The following is a 20,558-nucleotide window of genomic DNA, read 5'->3' on the forward strand; positions in this document are numbered from 1 at the left end:
GTCCACACTTGATTTACGGTAGAAAAAGGTAGTTCAGTCGCAGCGTTAGTTCCAGGTTCCATATTCCATAATTTTGTTTTTGGTTGGTTGGTTTCCAAAAGATGAGACATTTCTAACCATTTGTTTTCTACTGTGATTTTTTCTGATGCCCAATATTTTTCCTTATCAATACATTTTTTGCTAATTACACTTTATTATAAAGATCGTTTTCGGAAATGTTACCATTTGGGAATTTTTAGGAAATATATTCAAATAATTTTTGTACATAGTTCCAATTAAGTTCCGGTTTTAATGTAACCCAACGAAAATGATCAATACCATTACATCATTGTACCGTCCAGTCTTCCACATAATCTTTGAAGTTACTATAAAACGTTTTGACATGGGTCATCATATCTTTTCGGGCTGGTTTATACTATTGAGCATAGTTAACGCTAAAAAATGATTTTCTAACCTCTCTTAACATTGACATTTTGAATTATTACCTTTTATACCTACGTTTTATAACCTCTTGAAAAACAGCAGATTTATTTTGTAGAAACTCTACTCAAATTTTCGAAGATTCTCTTTCAAAAAAAACTTTTCTAAAATTATAGTATATAATTTGTCCTGTCATGGAAAGTAGGCTTTTAAAGGATCATACATTTTAAAAATTCTTTCGATAGCTGGTAGAAGAGCTAACTAACACGTTTTACTGTATCCAAGTATTTTCTGATATTCAACTTCCACAGTTTCACAATACACTTTAAGAATTTCAACGCGTACATTGTATATATAGAAATAAGACTATATTTTGACAACAATATTTTCTACATCTACGGGTAATAAGTCAGCAGCTGTTTGAATAACACCAATAATATTTTGATTCAGATCTTTCGTTAATTTTTAAAAAACATTATTTGTACCTCTCTACTTTTTTCGAGTTATCTGCACAATATGCAATAATTTTTTGTTTTAAATTATTTTTTTTCCAAAATATCAATAATGGAACTGAACATTATTTCAGAAGTTTCACCAGGCAAGAAATAAAATCTAAAATTCTAATTTTAATTTCAGTTTCTAAATCAAAATCTCTTATAATGGTTGGAAATAATTTTATTTCATTATGAATAGATGCGTCAGAACATGTGGATAAAAAACTAATTTTTTGTAAATTTTTGTTTAGTTCTGTTAGTTGGAAGATGTTGCAGCAGTATTTAAACATCTTTTATGTTTCTTCGTCTCCAAATCCTGTGAAATGTCATTCTTTCCTCCGTGCGAAATACTAAATTCACCATTACATGTACATTACATGTACACGTACATGTACCATTACATTTTATTATTTTTTAATAAAAGCATATTCACTTCTTAAATCATTGTTGAATTTACATCCTCTTTTCTAACTCATTTTGTTAAGAATCTAAAAAATTAAATCGAATTATAAATTATTATATACGCTAAAACATGCAAGTAACAATTTGTATGCTTGATTCTTAAAGATAAATTCAAAATTTTGAATTAATTTCACACACAGTACAAATATTCGTTTCACGTAGGCAAAATTTCGCCAAATTAATTTGCACTAAACATAATTTACATTACAACATATTTTATTGTTGTATTTCGTTATAAAAATTAGTTTGCAAAATTTTATTCGTATATTTCTTTTCAAAATTTCTTTTAAGGTTAAGTTGAAGAAAATTTATGTATTTATGAAATATATAATTTTCTATAGTAAATAGCAGATTTGTGATATTTACTTGTTTAATTAGCTTGCTAGCAAGCAGCACGAAGTGTATCATCTGAGAGACAAATCACAATGCAACGAGAACGCAAAACAAATTGTAGGATTCTTGGAACGCCAAACAATGATTTTAACGAATATGAAATTTAACTTAATTCTACAAAAGTCGGAACTTTTGAAAAATGTCGAGGGACGCGGGACAAATTGTGAAAAATCGGAACTGTAGTGCCGACAGAGGGACTTCTGGTCACCTTCCTCTATTACATCATCTTATCTTTCTTGAATATCTTTCTCTTTTCACTTTTAGGTTCAACAAGTACCTTCTTGGAGTTCTGATTTTTTTCCTTTGCTAACAGGACTAGGAGCATTGTTGCCATTATTGTGCTGAATATGTTGTTACAGTTAACAAATCGATTTATCCTCGTGTTGTGTATTGAATAGCTAAATTCTCTAGTAAAACAAATGCGGGACTTTTCGTGCTGACAAAATTATAGAACATATGTGCAGAGTAAAACTAAAATTCTTCACAATTGTTACTCCCAAATCTGATACCTCGATCAGTATTGCTGTCATATCAACGGAACTTATACAATAGTTATACATTTTATATTTCGTACATTTAGTTCAGTGGTCCACAAAGGGGAAACAGCTTTCCTAACAAAAACTGAAAAACCTCTATTAATACTCACATTTAAGTAATCTATGTATAGTAGACATTCAAAATTTTATAAAAGCCACGGAGAATTAAGAGAAAAATCAAGTATTATAAAAGTGGTTATATGAATTATATGGAGATTCCTACGAAAGAAACTTAAGACGCATGAATAATTTTACTGTTCTTCAACCTATCAATACTGATGTTAATATTATGGTTAGACTCAGGGTCAAGATTATGAAAGTACTTTGCAAAATCATTAACTATCTATTCGTGTATCTCATTACCTTGCATCATCGCACAAAGTAGTTAATTGTCAATGCCTCTTTTTAGATTCAGGAACGGAGATTAATACGAAATTGGACAAAAATCATCAAATCGCTTCAGAAACTACAAGTCTGCGGCATTTGTGTGAATTATTTCAGGTTATTTTTTTAAGTAATTTTTTTTTATTCTTAACCGCTCCTGATCTGAAAGCACAAATAAGGAGATAATCGAGATATCGTGAGTGACAACATAGTTTTATTAATCTACATTAAATCATTTAATTTATCTAAATGTTGGTTGGCATTAAAATGTGGTGAATTAGAATCTGATATTAAAAGTATATTCCCATTAATTAAATTCTTTCAAGATCTTTCAACTATGTACACAGGGTGGCCGGTTTAAGAGTTGCCTATGCCTTATTTCGAAATCTATGAGTGTTATATAAAAAGTTCTTTCCACTAAAATTATCTTCATTTATTGGTATTATTTCAATTGTCACTCTATTATATACAGGGTGGTCAAGTAAAAGCATATTTTTTAAATGAAACAGTATAATTTATTATATTAAATTAAATCGGTCTTATAATATTATTATGACAAAGTTATCTATTAAATGCCATAAAGTATCTGGAGGTAATATACATTATTGCATATATACATTATATGTCAAATATTGTTACTGTTTTCAAAATAATATAATCTATAATTTTTGCAGTATTTTAAATAAATGATTTTCGATTCAGCAATTTCATCAAAAAATATTAGAGACGCTTTTAGAATTAAGGTTATTTGCTTAAATATTACCTCGGAATTGATATATATATATATATATATATATATATATATATATATATATATATATATATATATATATATATATATATCTTTGGATTTGTCTTTTCAAATATACGCGGTGATTGACTTAAAATTTTTTTAGAGAAGAAACATTTTGCGAAACATTGCAACATCGCATATTTGATAAAAATATTTAACTTTTAAATATTCTCTGAAAAAAAAATGTTAGGCACAAAAATGTTTTAAAAGTTAATATGCAACGTAACAAAAACGTTTCGAACATAAATTGAATCCCGAAGATATTAGCTATTAACAATGTGTTAGAGACCGATATATAGATATTTATGTACATCCCTGGATTCGTCTTTTGAACTTTTAACTTTATTTGACCAACCTATGTGTAATTCATTGATAATTGAAATTTATTATAAACCGGCCACCGCGTACGTTTTAAATGTGATTAATCTAAATTAAGCAGCAAATGTAATTATTAAGAAAAGTACCCTACACTTAAACTGTATTGGCAAGCGCAGCATATACATTTAGTCCTCAAACATTTCCTAGCCCTATCTTTTTTGGAGAACACAAAAATATTTCTATATATAAAAATTTTATTAAAAATTATAGTTAAATTTCACCCTAACGGACACCTTAACTGCTTTTCTGGTTGTGTATTGTGAGTGTTTAATATTCCGGAAAACCTGAAATCAAAGTAATTGAACAAAATACGATATCAACAAAAAAAAACCTTTGCCGCTTTGATTCTCACAAGTTTATATAAAATTGGCGAGAATAACAATGCACCAAACTGAGGATTTTTCCTATATAATTGTATTCCATTTTCTCTCGTTACGGGTCAATTGTTAATTGAAAATTGTACAGGACTGCTTCTTTTTCTTCCACGGTTCAGTATCGAAGAATAATAAATCAACCCATTTTATAAATAAATTGAAATCTTTCACGTCGACAGAGGCGAAATTGATGTTACTTCAAATCGTGCGCCCGAGGATCGCAAACAATCTCTTCGTCTGAAACAACGTTTTCCATTGCACGATTAAAAAAATTAAGATCCTGTTCGTTTCATAGATCGTATCTTTTTCAAATACCACCTTAATGCGAATGAAAGCTCCGGTAAAGAACGAAGATATTAATTTTAGCAAACAGGTTCTCCGTTAATTACAGTTACGCAATATAAATATTTACAAATATTAAGTATGGTCTCTAACGGTACAGTTTAAAATAGTAATAGATTATACCATAGTAAAAGTTCTGACATGTACGAGTTCGGATTCTGATTGTCAATCAAATATCAAATTATTTATTCAAGAAACGGCCACGAAAAATCGATAGCTTTGTATGGCGCGATCTGACACAACCTGTTGTGGTCATTCAAACACAAAAAAAAATTGTGTCTAACAATACGGTAAAAAGTCTGATTTATAACAATAACCTGTTTAACTCACGAATAAAGTTACGCAACAATTTATTATCGTAATAAATAATGCTGTTATGCGAATCAAGAAAGGCAGTTATTTTCTCAAAGAGATATTAAGTCGGTAAATTAAATAAAAATAGTTTCAAAGCGCAACCTGAACGCAAATGTTTAAGCGTTTTAAATTCAGCTGAGCTGAAGTAGGTAGGACGCTTATCAAGATCGTTGATAAACGGCATAATAGATAAGATTTAATTGCAAACTTTTAGGTCGACTAGAATGTCGCACGCTTATTAATGTTTAAACAACTTTAGAACATAAACATAAAGAAGTTAACAGCAAAGACAACAACCCCTCTGCGACACACCCCTCGAAGTAGCAATTGTATAACAATGCTAGTCATTTTTTTGAGGTAAAAATGAAGCAATGAAGCCCTAAATTTCATGTGTTCGTGAAGGAACAGCACTAAACAACATTAAAGGAGATCTAACATTTTCATCACTACTAGAAAATCCTTGGTAGATAATCAGATACTTCCAAAATCAAAATAGTTCAATAGTTCAAATTCACAAATTGTGTATACATATTATATATAAAAAAACAAAGCAAAAGCCAATATAAGAGACAAATGAAAAAAAATCATAGGTTTCTGATGGTGTTTGTGGAGTCTACACAAGGTGATTTTACTTTTTGATATTTTTAAAGGAAACAGCAAGTATAAATGAAAATCTTTCTTCAGCAACTAAATGAGCTAGCATAAACCTGCTTCTTAATTGAATTAACTAATTTTTATTATGATTTGTAGTATATTAAGTTGGTTAAACGCCATTTTAGTGACTAATGTATAAAGAACTTTATCAACGAATAATGAGTGACATGTGATGTAGGAATAGAATTGACAAAAATATCGGAAACGTCCGAAATGGGACAGTGTTAATGTTAATGTTAGAGAAAAGAGTAGAAAAAAATTGTTTTTAAAGATTGTGTTGTAGCAATAAATTTTGAAAAAAAAATTGATAAATCCTGATGTTATAGGAAATTTCTTTTGCTTTTTGTCAATATAACTTTGATGTATGTAAACATGTTTTTTCAACCACAAGTAAAATATTTCTGGCGTATGATTTTTCTATGTATATATCTGTAAGTGCTTTTGATGGAGTAAGGATAGCGCAGTAAACAAGCGAAATGTCGACAGAGACACTGAAAAGATGTTAGTGTTTTTCTTTACCATTTCAACACACCTCTTGCTCCACCTCATCTATAATCTCTTTAGACGTGACGAGGCATGCAGATAAATTTTTAATCTACGTTCTCACCTGTTGGTCCTTAATTTTGTGCATTTTCTTAGGTCGTTTGTGTGACACTGCCGCGGATGCTGCAAAGGCGCCAGCCGCCTTACGCGAAGTGCATTGCCCCATAGGATTCGTCCGAAACAGTTAGAACCAAGCCTTGATATTGAAATACAACAATTAATAGAGATCATATAAGTCAAACACGGGCGGATTAAGTAATTAAGAATGTACAACCACTCCCATATTAATAAAAAGCGAAGCACTCCCAAAAAGTCAAGCCGATGTTGATGATGTTATAAAACTTTCACGATAACATCAAAATTTTTGAGTAACTAGACAAAGCAAAACAGTTTAAAAGCCCAACGCCCATTTCAAATTAACAGCAGGAGTATTTAGTTATGAAAGCATCAATTGCCTATGTTTCTATAGAAATTATTTTACCGTTGCGAATCAGAGCTCCGGCGGGATGAATTTTAACTAGACCATTTACGCAAATATTTTGCAATTTGCATTAAATTGCGCTCGAGTAGGCGTGTATTCTGCGGTGCGAAAACGTTGTGTATTTGAATCGAGCATTCAATTAAGCATTTTTTTATTTGGCTTCATACCCGATCCTTCCGTTTTAACATGAAAATTTTGCCGTTAATTATTGATTTGTATCATTAAATAAATATCACCTACTCATTTATTTTAGAAAAATTCTAGTTATTAATACTTGAAAAGTATGTGAAGTTTCCTCTTTGAGTCCAATTTATAGATTTCTGTGATGTGTTTAACATAATTATCAAAAAAAAGCAAATAAAAATATAAATAGTTTATTCATTCATCCATTTATCTGTGTATGTCAATCTTTACTGTGCTTTAGTGAAAAGATTAATTTCTAAGGATTATGTTGTAGCAAAGATAGCAGTTTATTCTAAAAAAAAATCTAGGAATCCCCTTTTCTTTAATAAAACTGCTGTTTTGGTCTTGAAATATAGATATATCTTTAGGAACATCCTGTAAACGTTATGACGTCATAGATCTAACCAATTAGGACTATTTTATTACCATATTAATTAACATATTATTTATTTCCATTTCCAAGTTTTCGAATTTGAAACAGCAGTACATTTTTCAGATAAACGCAATAAAGTCTTGAAACTATATATCTACTAGATGAATTGAACATGGAACTCAACAGTTTCGTACAATATCGAATAATCTTCACACACGAACCTGTACTTTGTGAAATTTTCAAACAGCATTGCATTGCATCTTGCCAAACATTAAATACATATGGACAACCAAATGCCACGAACAATGTGAAAATAGTCGAATTCACGAATTACCTAAATAAAATGAATATAATATTACAAGTATTGAGAAAAAGAAAAGAATAATAAAAAAGAAAAAAATATGCAACCAACATAATTTTAGAGCTTCGGAGCTAAGTTTGTAGCAGATCTATAATTACCATCCTTCCTAAGATAGAAACAAACAAGTTTTGGTTTATTTTTTGCCTAGTTTCGTATAACAGAATAGTTTGTATATTATCAGTGCATAGGTGGTTGGACAGAAAATGTTGTTTTTGAAATGCAATTTTTCAGGAGTTAGCGTACAGGGTTGCTGTTTAAGAGGGGCCTATACCTTATCTCGAAATCTACGGGGTTACAAAAAAAAAATACAAAATTTGTTTCTAATAAAATGGCCTAATCGTCACTCTTTTATGTACAGGGTGGTAAAACAAAGTTACATTTTTTGTAATAGAACACATTTTATTGCATTTTTAGATAGTCCTTTCAAAGATAAATTCAACGATGTATATGAGTATGGGTCTGGGACGCACCGTTTCGAACTTATTAGCGATCATCTTCAGAATTCGGGTTATGTTTAAACCACCATTATTGGGTTGGTTATTAACTTTTAAACTTTTTATATATGCTTAAAATATCACTCATATTACGACAACAGAAAACTACAATATACTATACACTATTCGAGTTCAATAATATACATTTAAGAAAATTGAGAAAAGTACAACAACAATAGAATATATTTTAAATATTTTAAATTTTATCATTACTAAAGAAAAGAATTATTTTCGTAAAAGTAATAGATGGAAAAAGGTTCAAAAACTTAATGAGCAAGCCAACAATGATGGTTTAAACATAACCCGAATTCTGAAGATGATCGCTAGTTCGAAACGGTGCATCACAGATCCATGCTCATGTATATCGTTGAATTTGTCTTTGAAAGGACTATCCAAAAATGCAAAAATGCAATAAAATATAAAATGTAGGGTGTTCTATTAAAAAAAAGTGACGATTAGGGAAATAAAATAAAGGTCATTTTAATAAAAAGAACTTTTGCATTCAATTTTTCTTGCAACCCTCGTAGGTTTCGAGATAAACGGGCCACCCTCTACGGATAGATATCAAAAACTTTTATTGATAAACTTACGAAGGGATCTAGCGACATCAGAGTTGCGCGATAGAAAAAAGAAAACTGGATCGTACTCTACTCTAATACTAACAATCTTTTCTTGTATATGTTCCAACCACGGTCATCTTCAGCTGTATGGATGTAATAAGTAAGTCGACAATGAGTCACAAAATAAACAAATAAAAGGTATTTGGATCAACAAGAAACTTCCCTACTAAAATTAAATACAGAATAAAAGGCTTAGTAGCTAAGTGTGATCGTGGTGACTAAACTTGTACGTTTATACGGATACATTGATTCTTTTAGCTGATATGTGGTGGTTTTAAATTTGTCGAAAACCATACATCACAGATATCCACTCAAGTCGTTATTCCACTATGTAGAGCGAGACAGAGTTTTATTTCTTCTATTGACTGAATTTAGTTTTTGCAAATAAATAGACGAATGCAGACGTAAAATTTGAAGAAAGCCACGAGCAAAATTTATAGCAGCTCAAATCAGCAGCCTCTCGTAATGGGTTTCTAAACATCTTAAAAAATCAACTATTGATTTTTCTTAGACTTGTATACTATATTATTGCGTTATTATTCTTTATCTGATAGCTATATATATGCTGCAAAATTGGATTTTTCAAAACGATGTAAAACATCTCGCTGTGGCGCGGGCTGGTGGACATGCTTCTGCTTTCAATCACATCCATAAACGGAATGTAATCAATTATTCGTGAGAAGCGTCGTTCCAAATTCACTTCATTAATAAACACAAGTCACGCATTATTTAATTCAATACAACCGCGCGGTTCTCATGACCGCAAGACAAAATTCCATCTGAGCAATGCGATGCAACGACTAAGGAGGCAATAAAGCTGCCGTGGAGTGTACATGGGTAATCTCTGTCGACAAACGGTGAAGTCTTATGCATAGGCACGAATTTCCAGAAATTTATTGACCGCTTGCACGGAAACGAAAACGTAATCGGGTGCAGATATTATGCGGATTAAATTAATCGGGGTCGTGTCCTCAGAACGAAAATGTTCTGGACACATAAGTTAACCATTGTAGTAAAACAATATGATAGAAAAAGCTGCGCAATTATTATTATCGTATTATCATGTCATCCTGTTATGGGAATTTAAAAATTAATCAATATTTTATGGGAAAAGATAATGAAGAAAGATAATTGCTTAGAATGTTGCATAAATTTATTTAAATAACATTCTTATTTGAAGTCAGCAGACAAGTACAAGTTTGGGCGTATATTTAGATAATAAGTTCCACATTTGCCTCCCAGTATCTTAAAGGCGTGCTGGTTTTCAATAACCTCTCGTATAATAGAGTCTACTAGTTTGTCCAGTATCTAGTTTAGAAAATGTAGAAAAAATTTGGAATCTAAAAATGCACACGATTAAAGGAAAGATCGATAAATTTTAATACGAAAATCGCTCGAAGCTGTTAGTACAGCGACTAGGTGTAGTATTAGTATTACCATTTATTGCCACATAGGGTCGTATATGTAAACCCATATACCCCCCTGCAAGCATCAACCTTCAAAGCATTGAAGTCAACCTACTCCAATGTTTTTTTCTGAATTTCTCGCATATAACATAACACTTATATTGTGTGTGTGTGTGTGTGTGTGTGTGTGTGTGTGTGTGTGTGTGTGTGTGTGTGTGTGTGTGTGGGCGCGTGCGTGCGTGTTGCTGTGTTAACATAATCTTTCAAGCTGTAGCCTAAAACGTGTTAATTGTTATTTAGCTAAAAAATGTGTGATAGAGCGAAATTAATTCCACACCTTTCTGTTAAGAATCTTTGGCTCATTCGTATTTCTTTTGTAGGCAAAAAGTCGATTTAAATAATTATTCCATTACTGAAGCCTGCAACAGTTTCCCGATCTTTCCAATCAGTGGCATTTACATTTCATAGTTAATTAATATTATCAAATTATCATATCGTGGGAAATATATATTTTTTAATATCTTATGGGAATAGATAACGGAGATAATTGGTCAGAATGTTACCAAAATATATGTACACTCTTGCGTGAAGTCGGCAAACAAGTTCCGCATTTCCGCTAGAGTCTTAAATGTGTGCTGGTTCCTTAATAATCTCTAATATAATAAGGTGTACTAGTCTGCCTTATTTCAAAAAGTTTGTTACTCTCAATATCATTCGTGATGTTAATTACATTTCCGAAATAAAAACTTTAAAAATTTTAAGTTATAACTGTGATTGTCTGTTTTAGGGCGCTTCATGAGAACAAAGATGTTAAATACCATCCCTTACTGTAAGATTTCTTTTGCCATTACCTTTGCCTTTATTCAGGTTTCTTTAAACCTGAATAAGGACAATTTTTCTTTTTATGATTATTTGTGCAAATATCCATTAATAATCATCTTACACAAAATTTATTGTTTGTTTTAGATAATTTTTCTCAAATTTAATCAACTTTTGTTTTTTTGCAAAGAAATATAATATGCAAAATGTGCAACAATGCTTTCGATAAGAGAATATAACATCTACTTGATTAAAGAATCATCTGGAAGATCTTGGTATTCAATTCAATGTTTTCTCTGAAATTAATTTCACTTTACGTTCCCGAGGAGCAGTATAATTCCTGGCTCTGCAAAAGTTTAAACCAATCAGTCATTATTGTAATAACTTGTTATAAGTACATCCCATTTCGCCTCGGAATCAGCTTCTCACGCGTTTATTAAAACAACGTACGTAGATTAAATCGCGTGAAAGTAAAAATATTGCTGTTAACCTGCCCATTACTCCTAAGTAGCTACACAAAAAGTCGTGCGGTGTGTTCCGACATCAGCCTCGTTTCGGAGAATATAAATTAATGAAAGGAAGAATCTCTTGTCCAATACAACTTTCATTTTTAATTTAGTGTCGTTTTTTTCTCCATTCCACATATGGAGTCAGGCAGTTGTGCCCATAAATTTTGATCAAGCTATAAAAATGTGTAAATGCGTTCGAATGAAGAAACGCTATATAATATATAGAAGGGGTAGATTTATTTTGTAGACTATCAAATTCTTAATGTCCGGAGTTGCAAAGTTAACTAGCAGATTAGATAGACTCTCACATGTAGGTCCCGGGTGCGCAGAATTTACAATGATGTTATAGGTTGGAAAGACATAAACCTATCAAACAGATGCCGTGAAAAATGACGTTGAACTATAAATATGGTTGCTAAGGATGATTATAAAGGTCGATTGTTATTCGAACACAATTTGTGAGGAACGGCAACTTTACGAAATTCATTTAAAAGCGTGATTGGACAAAAATTCAACGAAATTGTCAACTTTTTTAGGGAGAAGGGATGTATATAAGGAGCTTTCCGAGTTATACAGAGCCACATGTACGCCGTAATGGCTAATAGCTTTTGTTTCACATCGTATTAAGTTTTTATTATCCCGCCAAATAAAGAATAACCTTCAATGGAATATTAAGGAACTTTAAAGCGATGTTTAAACTGCCCGAAGAACAAAATTTCTTTATCTAGTTATGTGGTTAAATTTAATATTTCGCCTTAATGATGGTAGAGAACCTCACATATTACGAGTATTTGCGAAAGTTGGAACAAAACATAAATGCATCAAAATACTTTTTTCTACTCTGTAAAATACCTAATTATCCACCGATCTAACGTGCGGGAAGCGTCACTTTACAACGTCAGTTTTGTTTCCCATGAATCCGAGCCCCTTCGAACATTTCTGGGATTTTACCGCACGGATTTGGAAGCAATCGGATGTTTGCGGAGATATTTCCCACGCTTTCAATTTTGACATTTGTCAATTCTGACAGTGATGTCAGATGTGTATTCGTGTTGTTTTGCGAAAATGTACCCAAAAACTAACGGTGGTAGAAAAAGTATAGAATGCAACCCGTTCGATAAACTTTTTAACTCACTCGTTTATTAAACACTCGCTTCGCTCGTGTCAATTAAAATCGTGAGTCAAATGCCGTTTACCGCACTTTTTGCATAATACACTATTTTCTACTCCCGTCTGTAAAATACCTAATTACCCACCGATCTAGCATGCGGGAAGCGTCACTTTACCACGTTAGTTTCGTTTCCCATGAATCCGAGCCACTTCGGACATTCCGGGATTTTACCGCACGGATGCTTTGAATTTTGACGTTTGTCAATTTTGACTGTGAATGTAGTCGTGTTGTTTTGCGAAAATATACCCAAAAACTAAGGGTTGTAGAAAAAGTATAGTATGCAACACGTTCGGTAAACTTCAGTCACTGTTTTATTAAACACTCGCTCCGCTGCGCTCCGCTCGTGATAAACTCGTGAGTCAAATGCCGTTTCTCACCAGTAACTTGTTTTACTTCTGTAAGTAGGCATTGTATTAAATTTTCGTAATTTCCGAAACAGTCTTGAAGTTTTTAATATTCTAACATTTGTATCGAATTATGGGTGAATAATATGATATATTAAATGTAGATAATATTCAGCTTAGCTTTAAAATTTTCTAATAGATTCATTATTTGCTAAATTTTTGTTGGCATCATTTTTAAAACACATAATATTAGTAAATAACTCCCTTGTATTCTGAACAAAATATACGTCAAAATAACACTTAAAGTATAAACCACTCATAATGTTAGACACCTCAAGATTGTTGGAAGGATGGACTATATAAGGAAACCATATCCCAAGACTTTTTTGGTCAGCATACATTTCATAAACACGCAACTTTACTTGGGATTTTGCCCACCTTAATTAAATTTTTCGTAATCGGCTTAAGTTTGGTAGGTTTCCTCCTTAATCGTTTTTCAGACAGGAATACTCTATAGCGACTTTCTGATCAACAAAACGAAGCTCTCACGCGCTGAATAATATAATTGTTTATTTTCCCATGAAATACGTACATGTGATGAAACATCATCTGGAGATGATTGTATGTACAGAAATTTCACTGAATCTATTTAACTTTGCCTGAAATGAAACTAGTACGGATAATAGTGAGACTCTTTCGCTGTTGTATGATTTAATTGATTATTTAATTGCCGCTGTGAAGTTGCCTTCTAAAGTAATTTACTCGGCAATATAAAACAGCGAAATTATTTTTTTCTTATAAGTAATATATAACTGCTTTTTTTATTCCAATTAAAGAATTATTAACTCAAGACACCAAATTACAATCAATTAAAACCAAAATTTATAATTATCTTTATTTTTTATTATTATTATATTTTAAATAATTAGTTTCCATATTCTATATAATTTTGGTAATAGGGAATGCTTCTATTTCTATTACTTATTTTAAATTGATTAGTTTGGTGTAAGCTAAGGTTAGACATAAACAAAAATAATGAAAAAAAAATAAAATGAGGATTATTATTATTATTAATTATTGGCATTTATCATCCCTGTCATACAGAGCACTAAAATCTTATCTATTTTTGTATTTTAGTTGAAAAAATTGTATCTACTCAGTGTTTTTAACAAAGTTATAATTTTTTTGTTTTACATATTTAAAATAAATGTATCCATTGAGACATTGTTTTGTATTACATATTTCAAATAAATACATATATGGAAAACAATCTGATGAATTAATCTTACGTGATTTCGACTGGAACTATTACTTCATGAGCTTATTGTTAGCAAGTTTAAATTTAATTAGTGCCTTGTTTGGTAGAAATTAAGAGTAATTTAGTAAGTATATGCGGTATTTTAATTGGAAATTCTTTTCAGAATTAGTTAACAAAAAGTAAAACTGTATTTCGTTAGTGAAAGTTTGACTGAAAAAGGCCAACTTTGATTCTGTTTGAGTCCGTTCTCTAAATCTAAATAGTAGAATAATAATAATTAAATGTATTTCCTATAGACTGGGTTCGAATATAAAAATGAAACCTGGAGAAAAAAAATATATTTTTTTTGAGGAAACAACTTAGTAATCTATTTGGCTTACTAATTAAAATTTTTGTTTAATAGTTTACAGTTGCGATTCCGGATAAAAGCATTCATTACTGTTTTATTTCATTCATTATTTCATTAGATAACATTGTTATTTCACGAAATGTTTTTCTAAAAACTTGAGAGACAGATACGTCCACGGTTGGTTGATCATCTTTCATTGATTCTTAACGTCTTTCAGCCAAAACATATAATTAGCTCCGAGCGTTTAATAACTTAACTATTGCGTGTTCCCTAATGTTTTATTCATTTGTCGTATGAATGATAAAAGTTGCAAAATTTCCTGTCATTTACGTTCACTTTCTTAACTCCTCGTTTTTTTGCACACGAGAGTCATGTACCTAGTGATAGTAAACGTCAATATCGAACTATTGGCTATTAAACCATTTTGGACTTGATATCGTAAAACTACACGCACATATTATAAATAGATACCTCGAGATAGAGTGCACCTACAAGCCATGGAAGTATAATAATCTAAGAAGAACATGTATATAAGTATAACGTCAACCAGATGCCGTTATTTCGAAAGATGAGACGAAATAGAAATTTTCTTAATGTAGAAAATTTTAAGTTTTCAGCTTGACTTTTTGCGCTTTGGGCTTTGCAGCTTTGTAGTGTTTGTTTCTAGTTCGAAAACGACGCAGGGTGCGTATAATTGAGGTTAATGAGGTAAAAAACCATAATGAAAGTTTTATTTAAAGTTTCATAGAACAGATATCTTTAACTTTTTGAACTTTTATCCAACTAAAAACTTAATGGTTCAACAATAATGGACGGGTGAGATGACCAACTATAGTCCTGCATAAATCGATCTTCTCGTTACATATACACATTGTACGTTGAGAAAATATAGTGCTTTCTTGTAAAAATCGCATACGTTTTGATGATATGTGTGTTATTTACTTTATTATTAAAAAATTCGTACACATTGAGCATATACAAATTAAGCACAATAAGGAATAAAATAGATCATTGTGTAACGCTATGTTGGATTTTTTTAGCCCAACAAAAAAAAACAAAACGCCAGAAGAGTAAGTGTTTCCGACATATTTCCAAAGAACCAAAATTAACTAATTATTAACGATGTTAATTTTCAGCTAATTTGCACCACTCTGTTCTTCTTACTGTTTTCACCATCACGAATCTAGTAGTCTAATTCTAAACATTGACTTTATTTTATTATGCAAATTTTTGATTTAATTTAACTATTTTTTTTATTTCACTAATAGAAATGCTAGTATTACCACCACCGTAAGCCACTAAAGCTTGCTACCAAGCGGACTGGATAAATTACCCGTACTTACGAAACAAATAATTGCGTATCTAACCAATCGTTGATGATAAGATGTACTAGATATGCTGCGAAAAAATAGTTAAATGATAAAATGAAGAACTAACATGAGCCCCATGAAATTGCGCCATCCTGGAATGATTAAAAAATATATAAGTAGAGCCAATGATAAACTTTCATATCCATTAGGCAACAATTCTAAAAATTCACTACATTTTCAATGGCAATATTACAATATTACATTGTAATATTTAATAGTAAAATGGTATGGTTCTATAATTTTTTTAGGTAGGCTTTAGTCTTTTAATGTAGCTTTTAATAGGTTTAAATAACAAAGATAATAGGTTTAAGTAACAAAATATGTTTCAAATAGAGCGTTCCTAAAAAGGTTGTTACGAAAGGTAAGGTGAAGTAGATTCAAAAATGGTATAAAACTGTTTTAGAGCATCCTGACTGCCATACAGCCCTTTGAATGGATTGTATATTTGCTGAAATAATTTTCATTTAGTCGCTATGTCATATTATTATAAATTAAATAATTATTATAAACTCGATATTTGCCAAAAATACAAAAAATGTCACCTCCCTGAGAATACTAAAAAATTCTAGTTTATTGGTAAAAAACGTTATTCGGTTAAAAACTGAAATTCGTCAAAATTAAATTAAATTATATATGCGCTACATTGATGAGAGGCATAGCACAGCATTTCATTATCCTAATCACAAAAAGGGTTGTTTCGAGTTAATAATTATTTATTTCATTCTGTTTATATCATTTGGAGGGCTGAATATCAATATGGGTGCCCTGCATCCATTTGAACTTTATTTATACTATAGATATTTATACAATATGTTATTCATTAAAAGACATAATTTAACAAGTATTTTTTATTTCCATATCAATGACTGTTTACTATGACGTATTATTTTTAACCATCTAACTGAAATCAAAGGACTGCGGTGTAATCATTTTACGGTACTTTTTTATACTAATGCTCTAGAAAGTATTCCTTAATACGAAAAAGGTTGCCTTTTCTTTAATAATTTATTTAATGAACGCAGTCTACAAGTTTTAAAAATATTTTTTTAAATCTGCCATTCAAGTCTTGTTATCGCTTTTAAACGACAACGCTGATAAAACAAAAAAAATATGTGTAATAATATTTCATAAATAATTACTGACCGTCATTCAATGAGGATTTTTTCCTGTGATTAATTACTAACCAGATTCGGCTATCCGGCACATTTAAAATTCAAATCACGTTAAGAAAAATCTTCTATCTGAACGTAAATGTTGCGGATGGCAATGAAATTTAACGTACCTTTATACCCTAAAATGCGTCCCAAATCCAAATAAGACATTCTTAATTTGAAAAACTCGAGGAATCAGTCGTTTTAAGACACGAGTTTTACACGCGACCACCTGATTAGAAACATTTTAACCGCACACTCACTGCATGAACGGAATTCTTTAGATATATTCACGGTATTTTAAAAACGTACGCTGCTAGCAAGTGCACAGCGAACGATACAATACGCGCGGTATTCTATGTTGTGCGCAGGCTTGCTTTATACCGTTCAATCGCAGCAGGAGCAGCTCGCGTATAAAGCAGACCTTGCAGGAAAATGTCAATACGATCAGCCGGAAGTTGTCTAAGGTTATAATGAACTTTAAAAGATTCTTCGATCGCGTCTGTCTTTCTTTGACGATAGTATGGAAGGGCGTTTTCTTAATCAACCGAGGCAAAAAATTGCAACAGCTGTAGTTCGTTATTCGATTCCTTCCTCTTCTCATTTTTTGTTCTCATCACTATCTTTGTTTGCTGGATTTCAAGCAGTTTTGTCAGCTAAAAGTGATCCTTCCTTCTACGTCAATATTTAAATAATAAAATTAAAACATTAAATATTAGTTATTGAAATATAATCTTTAACATAAACAATTAATTGATTAATTAGCAATAAAATTTGGTTCCAATATTAAACCAATTGGAAGTAATAATTTTGAGAAACATACGAGAAAAGTTAAAAAAAAACACACACACACAGAAAATTAATTTAGATTTTAAAACTAAAGCCGCGAAAACGTATATTAAATATGGACTATTTTAATGTCGACTCCTAAAGTCAATAACAACTCCTTAGGGTGTGGTATGAACACAAATTAGTAATAGCATCACACGGTTGCAAATATACTAACAGTTAATTTCGGTTAGCCTTTAATGAAGTGCAATATTCATTACCTTAAAGCAAATCATTTTTTATTTTTTTATTTGTTTATTCATTAACATTCCCCTTTTTTAAGAATCGTTTTGTATAGACTCTCGGATTCTCGATATTTACGAATTGACTTCTTCTTACTAACCAAAATTAATTATTAGTATATTTGCAACCGTGTGACGCTATTGCAAATTTGTGTTCTTACCACACCTTAAGGAGTTACTATTGACTTTATACGTTTTCATAAAATTTGCAAGATTTCATTGATTCTACTATGTCCTTTATTAATATATGTTACACTGTTCTCTGTAAATAATATACTCTTGTGACGCTAAAGTTTCCAAAAAAAAAAGCAATAGGGCTCAGCCGATTAAGAGTAGTGGGTGCTCAATTCATTGAGGAACTATTTACACTCTCCATGAAAGAGGTACTGTACTTCCTTGAGAGTACTGGGCTCTTCTAGGGAAGGGAGTGAATACGTGCGGGCCTAAGGTCTGAAAGGACACGGACGCACCGCAAATAGAATAGGATCCAAAATTTTGCTCATTTAGATAATCATTCTTCTATTTACCATAGGCCAATTTGTAATTTCCAAAAATCATCTCTACCAATTATTATAATAATTATTTTCTTTCTTTATTATGTCAGAATCCGAACCCTAATTGTGGTTTTTGTTGAAAACAATTAATAATGGCCCTAACTTTGTAACACTTATCTATGTGTGTGTTCGAGACCTATATTTAATTCAGATTCAAAGTAATACAAGAATTTGCTGTTGTATTTACCACTTAAAGTAACTTTTGCCCCAGCAATAATCATTCGACAAGGTGCGGTAAAGAACTTTTTTGCGATATTTAAAAACGTCAGTGCCTGTCTAATCTTTGTTGGTATTCCAGATAAATATCTGATAAAAGTAGATTGGCATAATGCTAGGGTATTTGAAGAGTATTTGCGATTAATGAACTTAGGATTCGTTCTTCTTTTTTGATTCTAAGATTACTTTCTAGTAGTAGCAATACTAGTTCAAGTTGAAATTAAATAACATTTTCTACGATTTCATGTTTTACACGTTCTGCCAGTGGAAATCACGCCACAAGCTAAATTGTCAATTTTCTTGTGGTTATTTGGTGTTATTCGACATCGACATTTGGAATTCCTGGCGCATTCAGCTATTTATGAATGCTGTGCTATTTTAAACGCAAAGTTAATTTGACGAATACCTGTTTATTCTCGGCGTTGAAAAATTCTAAAATGACTCCCGTGTTTCAAAAAGGGGATTCAAAGGTGATGGAGAGTTATAGACCTATACCAATAGCACAGCAATAGCATATTTGTGATTAGGTCAATATCGGAAATACCGTGGTTGGAGTATTTCTCGATCTGTCTGGCTCATTTGACTACTTCAACTAGGATATAATGGCAAAGAAGCTAGAGGACCTCTTAATGTATGGATTTTATCACATTCACAAAATGAAAATAAGGTTCTCAGCAAATGAAACTTCTCGGATTTTTATAATGTCAATCTGGACACACCCCAAGGAATAATTTTGGGTCCCTTTCTTTCTATTTTCTTTTACATATGAAGATTTGCCCGCATTTCTAAACGGTGACTGCCGTGTCTTCATGTATATTGATGACACGTCCTTTTTCGACTATGGAAGGGATCATTTATGGTGTCTCGCTTGTCATTAGACAGTTTTATGATTTTTGTAAGCAAAACCAATTGATTGTAATTTTGTGTTGATTGTAATTGATTCATTTGTTGGGGGGCCGCTAATTGCTTTTTACTACGCGTCAGTGCACTCTTCTGTTTCATTTAATATTGTAAACTGGAGACAAGTTAATAATCGGGAAAGGGTGTTTATACAGCAAAAAAAGCTGCTTAGGTTGATTTTTAAACTTCCTTTGAGACAATCCTGAAAAGGGGTATTTTAAAAGCATGGATTATTAACCATGCCATGCAGATACATATTTAAAATACTCCTGATAGAACATATAAAGAAAGATTCATATCAGAAACACAATGATGTCCACAGTTGCTATACGCATATTACAGAACAGTTATTGAAACCAAAACACATGTTTTATACTATTATAATTTGCTTCCTCTAAACCTGAAAAATCTATCAGCAAAGCAATTAAAAAACACACCAAGAGGCTCCTGTCGGGCAATGCTTTCTACAGACCGAAAGAATTTGAAATGTATTTGACGGCATTTAAATCATCTAAGTTTTCTTTCTCAAAATGAATCGGTTTTTTTATGTCAAAATTGCTTGTAGTTCTCGTCTTTTTAAAGGAAATTTGTACATTGTTTTATCATATACATAAGTTGTAATTTGTTATGTAATTGTTTTCTGGCAAAACTGGGCTTTGTGAATAAATTATCTATCTACTTAAAAACAGGGTTAGTAAAAAATACCATAACGCTTAAATATCTCCAAAATTACTAAAGCCGGAACGTTAAAATTTGATACCTGGTAGTTTTTGAACATGCGAAATTCAAAAATGCTACAGCA

The 20,558-nt window shown here is 31.3% G+C and overlaps 1 protein-coding gene across 6 annotated transcripts in view; it reads right to left on the reverse strand.

The window, feature by feature from the left end:
• The window catches only part of LOC132700390 (uncharacterized), a 46,917-nt gene extending 29,560 nt beyond the window's left edge, over window positions 1-17,357 (reverse strand). For 4 of the 6 annotated variants that reach the window (XM_060667666.1, XM_060667664.1, XM_060667670.1 and 1 more), the window contains exons 1-2: window positions 17,148-17,356; window positions 6,192-6,323 (exon numbers count right to left, since the gene is read on the reverse strand). In XM_060667666.1, the coding sequence (XP_060523649.1) occupies window positions 6,192-6,293 (102 nt within the window). In that variant the 5' untranslated portion in view covers window positions 6,294-6,323; window positions 17,148-17,356. Of the gene's footprint in view, window positions 1-6,191; window positions 6,324-15,838; window positions 15,894-17,147 lie in introns of all 6 variants that reach the window. The other 2 variants (XM_060667665.1, XR_009618639.1) reach the window with 2 other exon arrangements.
• Between the last annotated feature and the right edge of the window lie 3,201 nt (window positions 17,358-20,558).

This window comes from Cylas formicarius, unplaced genomic scaffold, assembly GCF_029955315.1.
Source record: "Cylas formicarius isolate icCylForm1 unplaced genomic scaffold, icCylForm1.1 PGA_scaffold_4__25_contigs__length_36172078, whole genome shotgun sequence".
Lineage (NCBI taxonomy): Eukaryota > Metazoa > Arthropoda > Insecta > Coleoptera > Brentidae > Cylas > Cylas formicarius.